Consider the following 19415-nt stretch of genomic DNA (forward strand, 5'->3'; position numbering starts at 1 on the left):
GATAAAGCAGGAAACAGAAGATAAACCTTCAAAAAACAAAACCATTTCTAATTAATATGCTTAGACAGGAAAAAAAACTATATCCATAACACAAGAATAAAATGTTACATAATAATAATTTGCTAACAGCAAGAAAAGAAACAAAACAAAAAAACAACAATACTAAAAGCTTCCACAGAGAAAAAGACTGGTGATCTACAAAGGAAGGAGACACATTTGATGCACTGGCCGACAATGGTACATGCCTTCCAAAATCGCAGAGAAAACCCTATCTAACCAATCAATGAGGTGTGAAGGAAAAAAAATTTTTTTAAAGATTTTATTTATTTATTTGACACAGAGAGATAGTGAGAGCAGGAACACAAGCAGGGGTAGTGGGAGAGGGAGAAGCAGGCTTCCCGCTGAGCAGGGAGCCTGATGCGGGGCTCAATCCCAGGATCCCAGGACCCTGGGATCATGACCTGAACTGAAGGCAGATGCTTGACGACTGAGCCACCCAGGTGCCCAAGGAAAAAAACTTTTAAAGATCATCACACATATGCAAGGATTAAAAAAAATGTACTATATGTTTACTCATGCACTCTTTCTCTGAGGAAGCTACTGAGGCTATGCTACACACACACACACACACACACACACACACACACACACACACACAGAGAGAGGAAACCAATTAAGATGATATGAGGTATAGGAAACAAGAGATCTAAAACAAGCAGACTCAGCAAAGTTCAAGGAAAACTCCTGTTTAAAAAAAAAAAAAGTCTTAACACCACAACCAGTTCAGTTTGGGGCACAAAAATGGAAAACTCTAAAAGGGAGGTCCATCAGAGAAAAAGAGGTTGACAGACTTACTGATTTTGAGGAATAAGGAGTCAGAGGGGGAGGGAAGAGGTTAATAGGCACGTGACAGATTTAATAGACCAAGTAAGTGTACAGAAAATGGTGCAAATGAATACAAGATACAATAAATTACTGGAAGAAAAACAAAAAGTTTTATAAGTAATCACAGTCCACAATTTTGTTCACAATGATTACTGATTTGTTTTAACATAATTTCATAATATGGCTAAGATGACAAGGAAATGGTGGTAGGTGAAAGAAAGCTAAAGCTTTCACAAACTATCACAATAGGGAGTCAATACACAATATCTAAGACTGACAAACCCAAGGGGCTTCTAGCTGGCTAAAACAGTAGGCAGAACATGTGACCCTTGATCTCAGGGTCGTGAGCTAGAGACCCACCTTGGGGGTAGAGTTTTAAAAAAATAAATAAAAATTTTTAAAAATTTTAATAAGTAAATAAAAACTGACAGACCCAAGAAATACCTAGTAATATGGACCTCAAACAGTCCCTAAGCTTGGGACTGCTAGACAGATAGTTTGCATGAAAAATTAACCTTCAATTCACCTACTGTCACAGTAAACATTCAGAAATGTACACCAGTTTTTACCAATTACTAGAACCTGGCCAGCAAGGAGGTAAGTTATCAGAGGCTCTTCAACAATTAAACATCAAGAGATTATAAAAACCCTGGTAAGAATGGCAAAAGCAAAGTTCTCAGACGGCCCGAGGAAATCCTCTCCACTATCGTCAGGAACATGAACATGTTTAGGTTCTCTCTTCCTGCAGGAACCTGAAGATCAAGTGTGCCCCTCCAGCAGAATGCTGTGTTCTGGAAAGCATCCGAATGTAATCATGATCTTGTACCCTTTCCCTATATTAAAGGAACATTTATCATTTGCCTCTCCAATCAACCATCCTTATCAAAATCGCACATAGCAATATTACTGTATTATTTAGAAACAACCAGATACCAAGAAAAAAACAACTAGCAGAATTAAAAATGACTTCTTTTGGAAAAATAGCACTTACGGAGGATAGGGAAAAAGCAAGGGGAGCAGTGGAAGATGCAGCAAAGGACTAACATTATTCCTTAAAAACCTTCAGTACTAGTTTACTTTTTAACTAGCACTAGTTGTACACTGATAAGTATTTTTTCTTATTGAAAACGCCAGAAAGTTTTCTTAAAAATCAGAATCAGAAAACTTACCCAAAAAAAATTGATGGTTAACTCATTTTCATTGTATAAAATACTAATAAATATATATTTCATTTGCTTCGTACCTATCCCTAGAAAATTTGTATTTACACAATTCGAATGTAAAAAAATACTTAACTAAACATGGTCTGAAATGTAAATTAAACATAGTCTACTGAAATAATAAGCAACACTTTCAAAGTATATTTTGGAAAAAAATGATCAGGGATGTAAGAATAGGGAAGTCTCTACATTTATGATTAGGGTCCAAAAACTTACTTTTTATCTCCAAGTACTAATTCAAAAATCAAGGTTAAAAATAAAAACCCTCCCGGGGCACCTGGATGGCTCAGTCGTTAAGCGTCTGCCTTTGGCTCAGATCATGATCCCAAGGTCCTGGGATCAAGTCCCGCATCAGGCTCCCTGCTCAGCAGGAAGCCTGCTTCTCCCTCTCCCACTTCCCCTGCTTGTGTTCCCTCTCTCGCTGTCTCTGTCAAATAAATAAATAAAATATTTTAAAAAAGAGATTTATCTTAAAAAAATAATAAAAATAAATAAAAACCCTCCCAAAATAAAAATATTAAGCTTCAGCTGGCCATTCAGGATCAGCTGCTAATGAAACAAAGAAGCTACTTGAGCTCCCTGTAGTATTAGCACACAGCTGCCAGATCATAATCTGCTCACATTTGCATGAACTTTTAAAAACAAATATCCAGGGGCGCCTGGCTGGCTAAGTTGGTGGAGCATGCAATTCTTGATCTCAGGATTTTGAGTTCGAGCCCCGTCCTGGGAGTAGAGAGAAATTAAAAACAAAATGAAAACTCTAAAATAAATAAATAAAAATAAAAACAAATATCCAAAATATAGTGTAGAGTAAGAAAAAAGCAAATTACCTAAGACTATACATAGTATTAACTCATAAACACAAACACATACCTCTAGGTTGTATATGCCTAAGAGATGTTTGGAGGCATGTTCATCAAAATAGTAACACTGGTTACACACACCATAAAATTTCAAATTTCTTACTTTCTTTTTGTATTTTTATATGCCATTTTTTTAAATAGTGACTATTAATAAGTTGACTGCTTGAACAAAACATCTCACACTAAGCAAATGAAGGAGCTCTAACTTCAGGCTCATGAATTCACATTCAATTGATTTTATTTTTATATTACTGTTTTGTTTATAAAGCTCTGAGGTATAACTGACATAATACACCATATATATTTTAGTAAGTTTTGATAGATATTTATACTCATGAAATGATCACATAATCAAGATAGTGAATATACCCCTTATAATCTCTCCTTCCCATGTTCCACCACACCGTCCCCATGCATATGAAACAAATGATCTGCTTTCTCTATCACTACAGATTAAACTGCATTTTCTATCATCTCATATAAATGGAATCATACAGTATTCTTTTTTGTCTGGCTTCTTTCAATGAACACAACAAAACTATTCTGAGTTTCACCCAGTCAATAATCCATTCTTTTTTCATTTCTGACTAGTACTCCACTGTATGGGTGAACAATCAGCTTAATGATTCACCTGCTGATATTTAGGTAATGTCCAAATTTTAGCTATTAAAAACAAAGTTACCATGAACATTAGTGAATAGGTTTCTATATGAACATATGCTGTCACTTCTGTTGGATAAATACTTCAGAACAGAACGGCTGGATCAAATAGCTGATGTACACTTAACTTTTTAAGACCATCGAACTCATTGCAGCTTTTTACATTCTCCTGAGTAGAAGGTTCCAGTTTCTCTACATCCTGGTCAACATCTGGTATGCTCAATTATAAAATTTTAGCCATTCTAACAAATGTGTAGTAGTATCTCACCACGGCTTTATTTTGCATTTCCCTAATACAAAAAGAGGTTGAGTATCTTTTCATGTGCTTACTTGTCACCCATATATGACATATCTCTTGCACATTTTTTAATTTGGTTGTTTCTTTTCTTTCTGAGTTTTGAGAGTTCTTTATATATTCTGATCAGTGGTCCTTTGTGAGACATATGCTTTGCAAAGATTTTCTCCCAGCCTGTGGTTTGTCCTTTCATTCCCTTAACAGTGCCTTTCCAGTAGCAGAAATTTTTCATTTAGATGAAGTCCAAATCATCAATTTTTTCTTTTACAGAACATGCTCCTGGTGTTATATATAAGAAATCATGGCTTAAACCATAGTCAGAAAGATTTTCTCCTGTGTTATCAACCAGAAGTTTTATAGTTTCAGGTTTGACATTTAGTTTTATCAGTTAATTTTATATACAGTGTAAAATTCGGATCCAAGTTGGGGTTTTTTGCATGTGGATATTCCATTGTTCCAGCACCAGGTCTTCAAGAGACAATCCTTTCTCTACTGAACTGCCTTGCACCTTTGTCAAAAATCAGTTGTCCATTTGCATGTGGGTCTTTTTCCAGATCTTTTATTCTATGCCAATAATATGTTTACAGTGGTATCATCATTTTGGTTACTATAAATTTGATTATAAAATTTTACTGTAAAATCGATTACTGAAAATTATTAGCTTTACAATAGTTCCTGAACTTAGTAGTAGTTTTTTGTAGATTTCATTAAATATTCTACATGTCTTTTATTTCTACTTGCCTGATTGCCCCAATTAGAATCTTTAGGACCACTGCATAGAGTCAACATCCTTGAATTGTTCCTAATCTTAGGGGAAATCATTCAGTCTTTCACCATTAAGTGTTATGTTACTTATTAGTAGGCTTTTCCCTAACCTAACTACTTCAAAACTTCCTACAATGCTACAATAATCAAAACAATGTGGTACTGGCTAAAGGACAGACATACAGATCAATCGAATAGAATTGGGGATCCAGAAATTAACCCACAAGTCTATGTGCAATTGATTTTCATCAAGAGCACCAAGAGCAGGGGCACCTGAGTGGCTCAGTTGTTAAGCATTTGCCTTCGGCTCAGGTCATGATCCCAAGGTCCTGGGACTGAGCCCCGCATCGGGCTCCCTGCTCAGTGGGAAGCCTGCTTCTCCCTCTCCCACTCCCCTTGCTTGTGTTCCCTCTCTCACTGTCTCTCTCTCTCTGTCAAATAAATAAAGTCTTTAAAAAAAAAAAAGAGTACCAAGAGCATTCAATGGGAAAAAAAATAGTCTCTTCAAGAAATGATGCTGGGACAACCAGATTTCCATGCAAAAAAATCAATTGAACCTTTAACATGCGTCTCATACAAAAATTAGATCAAACACCTAAGTTTAAGTGCTAAAACTATAAACTCTTAGAAGAAAATGAATCTTTGTGACCTTGGATTTAGAATGAATTCTCAGATATGACAGCAAAACCACAAGCAACAAAAGAAAAAATAGATAAACTTTTGTGCATCAAAGGAAACTATCAAAAATGATTTTATTTTTTAAATACTCTCTACAGCCAACATGGGGCTCAAACCTACAACCCTGAGCTCAAGAGTCGCAGGCTCCACTGACCAAGCCAGCCAGGCAGCCCCCCAAAATATAATCTTTAAATATAAATGAATAAATAAATAAAGAAAAGAACAAGTTTTGGCAAGAAAATGGAATTCACATTTAACACTGGTAGGAATGCAAAAGGGTGCAACCAGTGTAGAAAAGTTAGGTAGTTCCTCAAAAAGTTAAACAAAGAACTACCATACTCGTCAATTCTACTCCAATGTATATATCTTAGAGAAATAAAAACATACGTCCACATAAAACTCATACACAAATGTTCATAGAAGCTTGATTCACAATAGCCAGAAGAGGAAACAACCTAAATGTCCATCAATCAATGAAAGGATAAAGTATGTGTGTGTGTGTGTGTGTGTGTGTGTGTACACAATGGAATATCATTCTGCCATAAAAGGAATAAGGTACTGATACATGCTACAACTTGGATGAACCTTGAAAAACATCATAACATCATGCTAAGTGAAATAAGACAGACACAAAAGGTCACATACTGTATGTTTCCATTTATATGAAATAAAATGTCCAGAATAAGTAAATCCACAAAAACAGAAAGTAGAATGGTAGCTCCCAGGAGACCAGGGCACAGGGCAGAGATGGGGAAGGGCAGGCAGGGATGGTGAAATGATTGCTTATTGGGTACAGTTTTCTTTCTGGGGTGATGAAAATGTCCCGGAATTAGATAGAGGTGATGGCTGTACAACATTGCAAATGTACTGGCAGTCACTGAATTATACACTTTAAAATTGTTAAAATTATAAATTTTAAGTGAACTTTACTTCATTTTTTGTTTAAATGGCTGCCCTTGGGCACAGAACTTGCTTTCTCATTATTAATCCTTTTTTTTACTACTCAATTTCTTCCTTGTACCAAATGGTATCAGACAACCAGAAAAATAAACACAAACTAATTTCTCAGCTAAGTTAAAAACATTCAAAGTTACTATTAAGGGAGAAATAATATAGATTCCTGGCCTCTGAATTATGTCCTGCATATTCTTCTTGTCCTCTCTAAACCTATTTTTTCTCCCATTTGTTATAGTATCACGACATATGTAGTTCACTGACAGCAATCTAAAAATTTGGGAATTAAATCATTAGGTAAATCATATATACTTCTTCCTTGCACAGAATAAAAACTAAATTTCAAGTGAAACAAGCAACAGGATTGAACAAATGTACCTCAAGTTTTCCCAGGGAAAATTGTGGTCAATTACTCAACAAATAATGATAGTGCAACTTGCTATTAATGAGTTTAAATTTCCTGAGTTTTCCTCCAACTGAAGGTGCTGAAGTACAAAGTTTTCACTAGTTTTTCTTTAGATATAAGGTTCACAGTGGGGCGTGTGGATGGCTCAGTCGGTTAAGCATCTGCCTTCAGCTCAGGTCATGATTCCAGGATCCTGGGATCAAGCCCCACATCGGGCTCCCTGCTCAGCGGGGAGCCTGCTTCTCCCTCTCCCTCTGCCTGCCACTCACCCCCTGCCTGTGCTCTCTCTGTCAAATAAATAAAATCTTAAAAAAAAAAATAAGTTTCACAGAGTAATATGAAGAATTTAATACTTACTTATCAAGGAAATCCTTATCCACTACAGCAGTGATGTCAAGAAGAGGATTTCCCATTCCAAAGAGAATATTTTCACTAAAAAAAAAAAAAAAACACAAAAATGCAACTATAAATTAGAAATACTTCTGAAAGTAAGTTGATGTATAAAATGCATACAAATATAAAAATAAACGTCTTCATTTTACCTTGAAAACAAACATAACATACTAGTTTATTAAACCTTTGATTTGCCTTTTGCATTTCAGGTAACATTTTAGAGTAGCACAAGCCATTTAGAAAGGATGATGACTGGGGCGCCTGGGTGGCTCAGTCGTTAAGCGTCTGCCTTCAGCTCAGGTCATGATCCCGGGGTCCTGGGATCGAGTCCTGCATCCCCGCATTGGGCTCCCTGCTCAGCGGGAAGCCTGCTTCTCCCTCTCCCACTCCCCCTGCTTGCGTTCCCTCTCTCGCTGTCTCTCTCTCTCTCTGTCAAATAAATAAAAATCTTTAAAAAATAAATAAAAAATAAAAAGGATGGTGACTTTTAAATTGGATGAAATAGAGGAAACCAGATCCTGTGATCTTTTTCATAATATTCAACAGCTAATCACTGAAGCTAATTAATTTCAATGTTTTATTTAAAGGTCTATCACAACAAAGTTCTATACTCAACAAACATGACAATTAATTAACTCTTTTCTAGCTAGTAAGATACTGAACTAACAAAAGTTATTGGGGAGGTTGCAGAAAGTCCTATAGGAGTCCAGCCAAGAGCCCTATCCTTGAACAAACTTGAAGTGGTGAGACCTGCCCAATGGGTATCAAAAATGGTATAATTTTTAATTACATTTAACAAACTTTGAAGAAGTCTGTTTTCACAATGATCACAGTATTGATCAAAACTAAGGGAAAGCTAGAACTCCACAAGTGATGCCTTAAACGGAAGCCCAACTGACAGCAAGAAATGGACCAGTGGCCATCGTTCAGTCAGCCTTGATAGGAGGAATTCTTCTATGTTTTTCAATGAAATCTGCTTCTGTGTAATTTCCCACTGATCTCCAGTTTGCTGAAGATCTCTTCCAGTTGCCTCCACACCAGTTACCATCCTCACCATTTGGAGATCAGTAGTATCAATAGGACTGGTACCCCAGAGTTTAAGAGAATGGAATATAACCTATAATTATAGTCTATTGTGATTTAGAAGACTGAATTACAGTATCATATTAAAACAACAGATTTGGGGCACCTGGGTGGCTCAATTGGTTAAGCATCTGCCTTCGGCTCAGGTCATGATCCCAGGGTCCTGGGACGGCCCAGCATCAGGCTCTCTGCTCAGCAGAAAGTCTGCTTCTCCCTCTCCCTCTGTCCCTCCCCCGCTCCTGGGACTCTCTCCCTCTCTCTCTCAAATAAATAAATATCTTAAAAAAATAAAAAATAAATAAAATAAAACCACAGATTGGGCAACTATGGCTGAATATACAATGTTATTTGTCCCTTTTTTTCTTTTTAAAGAAAGCTGAATGGGGGAGAGTTAAAATAAAATACATTTATCTATTCAGACTTAAGTTGTATTTGTAATCAGAATAAAAATTTAATAGAAAAGAAAATAAGTGCTTAGGAGATAAAGGATCAACAGGAGATACAGTAAAACTTGATCATTTTATTAGAAAACTTCTCTGATTTATGTATTATTACTCAAACAATAAAAACTCCTATAACTTGATTTTTAAAAAAAGTATGGGGTGTTACTAGGATGCCTGGCTGTTTCTTTTTATTCAGCCTTTTTATTTTTTAGTGTTTGGTTCAATATATACAGTCATCAAACTACCACCAGAATCAAAATAGGGTAGATTTCTAACACCACAAATTATCTTGCTACCTTCATGTCAATCTCTCCACCCCAACTTGTCCCCTCTTGGTTTTAAGGACTATAAGTGTGACATTTCTTTTTCAGAAGTCAATCCTTTGAACACGTCCATTGCACTCCATTTGAAAATTTAGTATATTATTAATAAGTCAGTATGCCCTCTCTGGGCCTAAGGTTGCTTTTTTTAAGATTTTATTTCTTTATTTGACAGAGAGAGAGAGAGAACAAGCAGGGGGAGCAGCAGACTCCCCGCCGAGTAAGGAGCCTGATGCTGGGATCATGATCTGAGCCAAAGGCAGATGCTTAACCGACTGAGCCACCCAGGCGTCCCGGGCCTAAGGTTTCTATAGTCAAATTAGTATGAGGGAAAAGATGAGCACACTGAATCACAGAACCCTGTTTAAACTTATATTCCTAAACTTATTTGTCTAGCAAAACTTTTTTTCCTGAGTGCAAATGGAGAAGAATACATCTACACAAAGAACAAGAAAATGCTGGGACTGAATCACTCAAATTTAAGACTGGAAGTAATTTTTATATATTATTAAGAATAATGATGGGGGACACCTGGGTGGCTCAGTTGGTTAAGCATCTGCCTTTGGTTCAGGTCATGATCCCAGGGTCCTGGGATCCAGCCCTTCGTTAGGCTCCCTGCTCAGCGTAGAGTCTGTTTCTCCCTCTGCCCCCTGACCGCCCCTGCCATGCTCCCTCTCTTACTCTCTCAAATAAATAAAGAAAATCTTTAAAGAAAAATAATAATTATTGGGAAAAAATTTAACTGGTAGCTTGTTCTTTTATTATGTTAATAAACTAAATAATAACCTTTGCCTTGTTATCGTCAAACAATATTACAATTCAGTTAAGGTCATTTGAAGCCATTCTCATAATAAACTAGAATTGTGTGCTTGTCATCTATTCCTTGTCATCCTCCTACTTTCACCCCAAATTTCCTCATTCAAGAGATCTGGATAAAATTGATCCACCCCAGTTCATGGACAGTGAGAGTCTAATTAGCTTAACCTTGAGGCACAGCAAAGCCAAAACCAATCAGTACAACATATTTCTCTACACTTATTGATCAGAGATAGGCATGTAACCTAAGCCAGTGAAATCAAAATGGACCCCAGGATTTTTTTCTAGGAATGCTCACATACAAAAAACTCCTTCTGAGTAGATATAAATGCAGAAGGTACTGGGCACCTTTCATACCTCAAGGTCCCTAGGTGGGCTGTTTTGGGATAAATCTGACATCACAGAGGGCAGAAGAGAAAAACAAAGAAACTGGGTCATCAATGAAGTTGTTGAACCAATTAAGCTTCACCTGAAACCTATATCCTCTTTGGATTTTTCAATTACATGTAGGTTAGCTATTTTGTTGATTACAATCTCAGATTCGTTTTCTAATACGTTTTCTAATAACAGATATAAATTGTATTTCATTTTGTGAATCTGCTTTATTTTGTAATTCATTTTTATTACAAAGCCATAGTATAGACAAGACTGTTAATATTTGCATTACAAATCCATGTTCCATTAAGTTCCTCTTAGGATAAAGTCTTATTCTCAGGCAGATCTCTTGGATTTCTTTTCCTTCCCTCCACGGGGAGGGTTATATGGATTTTACTTCTGTTACTGGAACAGGGGTCTTGAAAAATATGTTCAACCAACATTTGCCATTTTCTTTGTATATGTCCAATAAATGGTAATAGTAGTTTCATATATTTAAATAAATTCCACTAATTCACATACAGATGCTGCTTTGTGTCTTAACTTATAAAGTTATTTGTAATTCTTGAACTGTACACATAGACTACTTCCCCAAATATAACTCAATAAATATAAAAGAAGATACCAATCAAAATTTTAACATAAATCTTAAAAACATAATAAATTAAGATGGTGTAGAAGTTTCTAGGTTGGTGAACACAACTATTGGGAGAGTCGCACTGCCCATGGAAGTTCATTTCCCCACTCCTATACCATTTTGTGATATTGTAGTTTAGAATAAGAAATGCACACTTGGCTTTCATCCTGGTCCCTGGCAAAGAGCTACTTAAAACTTTGGCATTTCTGGAAGACTGGGATAAAGATGTTTTGTTATGTTCATGAGGCTACTTTTGGAAAACAACTCCGTAACCTAAGGATGGGTGGGGGGGAATCTCAGGTGACTAGAGGATTAGAATTTTCAGTCCCACCCCCACCTCCAGGGAGGGGATAGAGGCTGGAGATTTAGTTCAATCATCAACCATTCAATCAACTGTGCCTTTGTAATGAAGCCTCCATATAAACCCAAAAGGATGAGTTTCAGAGAGCTTCCAGGTGAGTATCTGTGGAGATTTGGTGAAAGTGGCTCATCCACAGAGCATGGAACCACCTGACCTTTCCCACATATTGACTTATGCATCTCTTCCTTCTGGGTGTTCCTCAGTTAAATCCTTTTATAATGTTAAAATAAATTTCTAGGCCCAAGATGGAGCCATTTCCTGCCCAGAGTGCCTCATCAGCAACTAAACTTTTGTGCTCGTGTAAATGGTCCAACTGACCAGAAATGTAGTATATCCAGTTAGCTATTCCCCTTACACCAGCCAACTCTATATTTATTTCCTTGTTCCTTGATCTTTCTAAATAAGATCAGATATGCAACCCTAGCCAATCACACCATTCCCAAGTTTCCTCTTTTATTACTCTATAAAACACACTCTTGCCCGAAATTCCTTGGGAGGAGTACTCCACTGCTTGTAAGGCACCGTACTCCCTGAATCCATGCAGTTTTCCTTTGAACAAAGGACATCAAGCTGTTACCAAATTGTTTTTGTTATCTGACAATAATAAATGGTAATCTACTAAGTAAAATGCTTCTCTGAGTTCTGTGAACCACCCTGGCAAATTACTGAACCCAAGGAGGGGGTCATGGGAATCTTTGATCTATAACTGGTTGGTCAGAAGTACGGATAACAGGGGAGCCTGGGTGGCTCAGTTGGTTAAGCATCCAACTCTTGGTTTCAGCTCAGGTCATGATGTCAGGGTCGTGAGATCAAGCCCCCCACTGGACTCCTTACTCAGCATGGAGTCTGCTTGAGATCTGTCCTCCCTCCCTCCCCTCCCCCTCTGCTCCTCCCTGCCACTTGCATGCCAGCTCACTAAAATAAGTAAATAAATAAAATCGTAAAAAAAAACTAAAAAGAAGTACAGATAATAAACTGGACTTGTGACTGGAATCTGAAGTGTGGGAAGGGACAGTCTTGGGGGACTGAGCCCTGAACTTGTGGCATCTAACACTATCTCCATGTAGATAGTGTCAGAATTAACTGCTTGGTAGTGCTGGAAAACCCACACATTGTACCTGCCCTATGCATCTCTTCCATTTGGCTTTATACTTTATGATAAACAGGTAACAATAAACAAGTATACTTTAAAAACATAATAAAAAGGAAAACATTCAAAAGAAATAAAATAGTATCTTAGGCTAGGTTCTCCCAAAAGCAGAGTCTGAGACAAGGGCTTATAAACAGGGCCCTTATTTGAAAAGTGATTTCCAAAAGCAGAAGTGAGAGATAAGGGAGTGAAACAAGAAAAAGTAAAAGTCTACGAAGATGTTACTGAGTTGGCCATGATGAGAAATTATATTGCTCAATCCCATCACTACAGGTGACTGTGGCTCGAACTTTTCAGGAAAACTTTTTAAAATGTGATTCAGAGATCTCCGTCTAAAGGACAAAGGGAGAGAATTTATACAGTGACTACTCTCTCCCATTACAAGAAGTATGAAGCATGGGCCCTAACAAGAAATGCTATTAGGCCGTAATTATCCAAAGCCTGTGTGGAACCTGTTGCAGCAACAATGGCTAGTCTAAGAGGTGGGGACAAAATGGAAAAGTAGCACATAAGACGTGTCTTCACACAGTTAAGTTAAAATTATACAATTATTTCTTGGGCACCTGGCTGGCTTGGTTGGTAGAACACACAACTCTTGATCTTGGGGTTGTGAGTTGAGTCCCATGTTGGGGATAGAGATTACTTAAAAAACTATACAATTACTTCCAAAAGCAAATACTTTAAACTACTCTCCATCATTGTATTAGTAATATGACTTCATTCTAACATGACAAATTAAAACTCTGCTAAAAACATTAATTCTTCAAAATGGCCAGTTTCTTAAATACACACATACAAACTAGTGTCCAGGCCAGTACATACTAAGACATACATTACACTTCTTAAATGGCAAAGAACCTACGTAAGTAAGCATTTATCATGATCTTGTTCTACTAGATGTTAAGCATACTGGGATTACTATTTTGTTCCAAATATTATCAATGTCTTTTTCCTGGAATGGATGCTAAGATGAAAGATACAGAATAATGTTTTTTTGGTCAGTCACTTTCAAATTTCTCATAATTTAGAACCCCAGCAACATAAACCTGTCCTATAATTATTATTTTGTTTGACAGCTAACAAATTTTATGCACTAACACAGGTATCAGAGTAAAAGTTCCTGAGAATAATTTGTCTGGACTTTTGATAAATTAATGTTATCAGCCCTCTGGCTAGCAAAAATGTTTAGCTGCACTATCGTGCCAGAATAAATACTAATAAAGGGTGTCCTTTTTTTAAAAAAAAAAAAGATTTTATTTATTTGACAGAGAGAGACACACCGAGAGAGGGAACACAAGCAGAGGGAGTGGGAGAGGGAGAAGTGCTGAGCAGGGAGCCCGATGCGGGGATGCGGGGCTTGATCCCAGGATCCCGGGATCATGACCTGAGCCAAAGGCAGACACTTAATGACTGAGCCACACAGGCACCCAATAAAGAGTGTCCTTAACTGTTCTACCAATCATCGTCTCTAAATCCAGAAACCTCAGCTTTATATGTGATTTCTCTTTCCACCAACAAGCACCATCTTACCAGTAACTACATTTTCTCAGTTTTATTGAACAGTTCTTATACCAGGAACCTCCAAAACATCCCACTGGCATTGCTTTTAATTAGGCCTAAATTCATATATTACTAATTATTTGGCCACAATAAATTCTATACAGGATCACCCGAATTACATTACTTCAACAAATCTATTGTATTTTTCTACTTAAACTCAGCCTAGCTTCCAATTATATATAGGATAAAATCTAAAAGACTTAGCCTTTTTAACATATAGGACATTGAACCTAGCTGGAACCTACCATATTTCATCAAATCTAAGACGCCCTGAACTGTAATATATATTCCAATTTCTCATGATGATTGGCAAAACACAGTTATAAAATACATGCTAACTTCAGGAATATTAAAATGGGAAGAAATGTGCATATTAAAATCACCAAAATATGGTGCCTAACTTTATCTCTCACCATTCTAATACATACATCATCTATTTGCTAATCATCACACTTCACTGTTTCTGAAAAAGACTGACTGCAGTCCTTCCCCTACTTCTTTGGCCTGGCAAATTCCCATTGATCTTTTTAAAATTTCTCATATGACACCTCTTTCAGGTATTATTCTCTGACCAACTCAAACCGAAAGGTTCCCATGTAAAGGTGCACAAGCTGTCCCCTGCACAACTCCAGAGGGTGATGTTCACAGTATGGATGATAGCTTCTGGAATTCTGTGTTAAGTACTGCTGTCCGTCCTCCCAAAGTTTTATTCATTCTCTCCCCCTAGGTTCTGTAAGTTCTTTGATAAACTTTTTTAAGAGTGAAATGACAGAACACTAATTCAAGACAGGTTGTCGTAAATTAAAAAGGAACATTGTGCTCCCTAGAGCAATCACTAAACAATAATACAACAACGGGCACCTGAGTGGCTCAGTCAGTTAAGCATCTGCCTTTGGCTCAGGTCATGATCCCAGGGTCCTGGGATCAAAACCCACATCAGGCTCCCCACTCAACAGGGGAGTCTGCTTCTCCCTCTCCCTCCCTCCCCACTCATGCTCTGTCACACTCTCTCAATAAATAAAATCTTTAAAAAAAAAAAAAAACAATACAACAAAATCCAATAGAGGATATAAAATGAAAAACTACAATATACTCAACTTAGAAAAGGCAGGAAAGACAAAACAACATAAAGGATAAATGGAAAACAAAAGGATGGTATACTAAAACCCAACTATATTAGTAATTATATTAAATGTAAATGGATAAACACTCCAATTAAAAGATAAAGACTGTCACACTGGATTAAAAACTAAATGGGGCACCTAGGGGCTCAGCTGGTTGGGCATCCAACTCTTGATTTTGGCACAATGGTGATCTCAAGGTCATGGGATGGAGCCCTGCATCAGGCTCCATGTTCAGTGCAGGATCTGCTTGGGATTCTCTCTCCCTTTCCTCTGCCCCTTCCCCTACCCCCCGCAAATATGCTCTCTCTAAATAAATAAATAGCTAAAATATTTTAGAAAAATTAAACATAATTTACTAGAGATACACTTTAAATATAAAGGCATAGAGAGTTGGAAAATAAAAGATTGAATAGAAAGATATTCTATGCAAACACTATAAGAAAATTGCAGTGGCTATATTAATATCATACAAGGTAGACTTTACTAAAATATAGCTGACATGCAATGTTACGTTAGTTTTAGCTGTACAAAACAGTGATTTAACAACTCTATACATTATGTTAGGCTCACAAGTGTAGCTACCATCTGTCACCATACAATGCTTCTACAGTACCATCAACTATATTCCCTATGCTATGCAGACTTTAAAACAAGGAGTGGCACCATATAAAAAGGATTTCATATAAATAAGTCATTTCATCAAGAAAAGAAAATAAATGGCTTCAAAAAACTTGGGGAAAAACTTGAGAGAAACAAATTAGACAAATATACAATCTTAACACCCCTCCTTTGGTAATTGGTAAAAGACAAAAATAAGAAAGGAATCACACTATTGGACATTTATCCTAGAAAAATGAAAGCTTAAGTTCACACAAAAACCTGTACACAAATGTTCACAACAGCTTTATCTGTAATAATAATAAAAAAAATTGGAAATGACCAAATAGACGAACATGGAATAATAAAAAGAAATGAACTATAATATAATTTGGATGTATCTCAAAGACACATGCCAAGTGAAAATAAAAACCTTATCTATGTGTTACATACTGTATGATTCCATTTATATAACAAAGTGACAAAATTATATTGCTGAAGAACTGATTAGTAGTTGCCAGGCCTTGAGGGGAGGGGGTGAACATAAAGGGATAACACAAAGCAGTTTCTTTGTGGTGACAGAACAGTTTAGGACCCTGAGTTAATGGTTACACTAATCTGTATATGTTCCCTAAAATTTTAGGGAACTATACACCACCACCACCACCACCTGGCCAGTAAAAAACTGTGTGCAAAAACTGGTAACATTCCAGTAACATCTGTTGTCAACTTAAGGGTCCTGTATTAATAAGGAAAGTTGGGTGAAGAGTGCACAGGAACTCTACTATTTCTGTAACTTATGTGAGTCTTAATGTATTTCAAAAGAAAGGAAGAGTATATTAAAAATGTTTTAAAAGACAATTAGGGTGACATTATGACAAATAAGAGCCTCCAAAGACCATCTCTTCCATTAAAGCAATGAGACATGCCCCCCTCGAAAAAAGTCAAAATCAACTTTTTCAGAACTCTAAATATTAACCAAGGGCTTACAACAATCTGGGGAGCATTAAAAAAAAAAGGCCAAATATCATTAAAAACAGCAAGCTTTGTGCCATTTTAACTTGCCCTATCCCCATCCTCCTCTTTCCAGCTCGATGGTAGCTTTAAAAAGCAAAATCACACACACACAGTGAAAACCAGGAGCCTAGTAGCTACTGGAGGGGTCAGAAGAGGACTGGAGCTCTTTCAAAGCCCTATTTTCAGAGAACTGCTATTACTTGAGCTTACAGGCGTTCCCTAAAAAACCCCACTCCTGAGGCTTCTTATTTGACCTCAGAGCTTGCCCAGCTCTAACAGACTTTTCCCCAGGGGAATTTGTCAAAAACAATCAGCTGCAATTGCTTAACATCCCAGCTTCTGAAGCAGTTGGCCCAAACAAGAAGCTAACCAAAAAACTTAAAAGGAAAAGTGGGGGCATGAGATATCCATAAAGGGTTCTGAAAAGTTCTGAATATTCCTGAGAATCTAGAAGGCCATGTACATGTGCCCAGAGCTGTGGCATGCTCAAGAAAAACCTGAAAGGTCCTAAGCAATCATCTCTGAACCATAAGCCTCTGCACAAGCAGGAAATAAAGGTTATGGCAGAGTTGTAAGCCTGCCTGAGTGTGAAACATATGCTTCTACGAGCACACAGAGCACTCAGCAAAGACTGGGAGACAGTAACAAGTATTGGCAAGAATGTGGAAAAATTGGAGCACCTGGGTGACTCAGTCGATTAAGCAGCCAGCTCTCGATTTCAACTCAGGTCATGATCTCAGGGTCCTGGGACTGAGCCCCCATGTTGGGCTCTGAGCTCAGCTGGGAGTCTGCTTGAGGATTCTTTCTCTTTCTCTCCCTCTCCCTCTGCCCCTCCCTGCTACTCACATACCCGCAGGCTCTCTCTCTCTAAAATAAATAAATCCTTTTTAAAAAAATTTTCAATCTTCTAACCTTTTACCCAAAAAACATTCCAGGCCCAGATAGCTTCATTACTGAATTCTATAAAAAAGGTAAAGAAAAAATACCAATCATACAAAACTACATTACGACAGTGTGGTACTAGCCTAACAAGATACAAACAGATCAATGGATCAAAACAGTGAGTCCTGGAAAAAACCTACACCGATCTAATCAACTGACGACTCTTTCAGGAAACTCTTACACCACGGCAAGAAGATAGTTTAAGATGGATCATAGATGTAAATGTGAAAGCTAAAACTATAAAATGGGTCGCTAGGAGCTCTGGGGACTCCAGTGCACCCATGTGGCGCAGCGCCCGCGCTCACCCTTTTCTCCCACTTCTGTGAGACCATATTCGTTCCCTGTGGAGAGTCGGTCCCCGAACTCACGGGCTACACTTTCCAGTGCCAGCAGTATCTGTTGGAAATGTCAGACAGCTTGCAATGGATTTGATTATTTCTACACTAAATATGTGTAAGAATGGTTACTTCTATTCTATACCAATTGTCTTGTGCCGATGGTTGGAAACAATCCATATGCAACTGCAGAAGAAAACTCAACAGAACTCAGTATAAATGCTGAAATACGTTCATTGCCTTCAAAGAAGCTAGTGGCTCTTCAGTTAAGATCCATTTTTATTAAGGATAAATCAAAGCCATTCTGTGAAAAACTGCTTTCCTGGTGAAAAGTAGTAACTGTGCCAAAGTTGTTCTTTCAAGCATTCATATCACCCTAATGATCTACAGCTTCGCAGATGTTCCAAAGAAATCCCAATGGTGGTTCTGCTGAAATTTGTTTCAGAAGGAGACAATATCCCAGATGCATTAGGTCTTGTTGAGTATCTTAACGAATGGCTTCAGATAATCAAACCATGTTTACAGTGTGATGACCCCACAGCATCTGCCTTGCAGTGGAAAATGCCAAGTTCATGGAGATTACCCTTTGGCAGTGGTCTTCTCCCTGTGCTTTTTTTTTTTTTTTATCTTTTTTCAGTTTTATACCTTATGTCACAAGACATTTATTACCAACACAACTGTTAAAACAACTACATAAAAAGTTATATTATCTGAGACTGTATTAGAAAATAAATCTTTACTTTTCACAAAAAATCTCAAAGAAAATGGATTAACAAAAGTTGTTTTGCCATGCTTTTCACTATATACAACAAATGTAAATTTTGTACAATAAAATATTTCCTAAGTAATTCTGTCTGAAAAAAATAAAAATAAAACTCAAGCTTCTAGAAGAAAACGTAACAGAATAGTTACACAATTTTGTGACAGGGATAAGGAAAGATTTCTAAGAACAGGTAATAATCATAAAATAAATCAAATCTATTAATTTGACTTCATCAAAATTTAAAACTTCTGCTCCCAAAAGATACTAAAATGGAAAGACATGGATCAGAGTGTGGAGAAAACATCTGCTAACATATCTTAAGCGTGTGTGTGTGTGTAAAATTTGACAAATTGCTTGTGTCCAGAATATAAAGAGAACTACAGATCCGCAACAACAAAAAAAACAAACTATACATTAAAAGACTTAAACTGACAGTTCAAAAGAAAAGATAAGCAAATGGTATATAATCACAACATCATTAGTCATCAGGGCACTGAAAACTAAAACCATGAAATACAACTACAAACCCACCAGAATGGCTAAATAAAAAAATGCCAAGGGACGCCTGGGTGGCTCAGTCGGTTGAGTGTCTGCCTTCGGCTCAGGTCATGATCCCAGGGTCCTGGGATCGAGTCCCGCATGGGGCTCCCTGCTCAGCAGGAAGCCTGCTTCTCCCTCTCCCTCTGTCACTCTCCCTGCTTGTGCTGTCTCTTTCACTCTGACAAATAAATAAAATCTTAAAAAAAAAAAATGCCAAACATTGTTAAGAATAT

General features: G+C 37.2%; 1 protein-coding gene and 1 pseudogene across 8 annotated transcripts in view; one reads left to right on the plus strand and one right to left on the minus strand.

Moving 5' to 3' along the window:
• The window catches only part of ADK (adenosine kinase), a 492673-nt gene that overhangs the window by 444328 nt on the left and 28930 nt on the right, over window positions 1–19415 (minus strand). For 4 of the 8 annotated variants that reach the window (XM_025850596.2, XM_025850597.2, XM_025850593.2 and 1 more), the window contains exon 2: window positions 7084–7158. The exons of 2 other annotated variants lie outside the window; for them this stretch is intronic. In XM_025850596.2, coding sequence (XP_025706381.1) covers window positions 7084–7158 — 75 coding nt within the window. Of the gene's footprint in view, window positions 1–2726; window positions 2829–7083; window positions 7159–19415 lie in introns of all 8 variants that reach the window. 2 more of the 8 variants (XM_073878793.1, XM_073878794.1) reach the window with 1 other exon arrangement.
• On the plus strand, window positions 17952–18563 carry LOC112807641 (proteasome assembly chaperone 2 pseudogene; annotated as a pseudogene).

The sequence above is a fragment of the Callorhinus ursinus genome, unplaced genomic scaffold (assembly GCF_003265705.2).
Source record: "Callorhinus ursinus isolate GAN/ISIS: 27379988/994484 unplaced genomic scaffold, GSC_fseal_2.0 scaffold31, whole genome shotgun sequence".
Taxonomy (NCBI): Eukaryota; Metazoa; Chordata; class Mammalia; order Carnivora; family Otariidae; genus Callorhinus; species Callorhinus ursinus.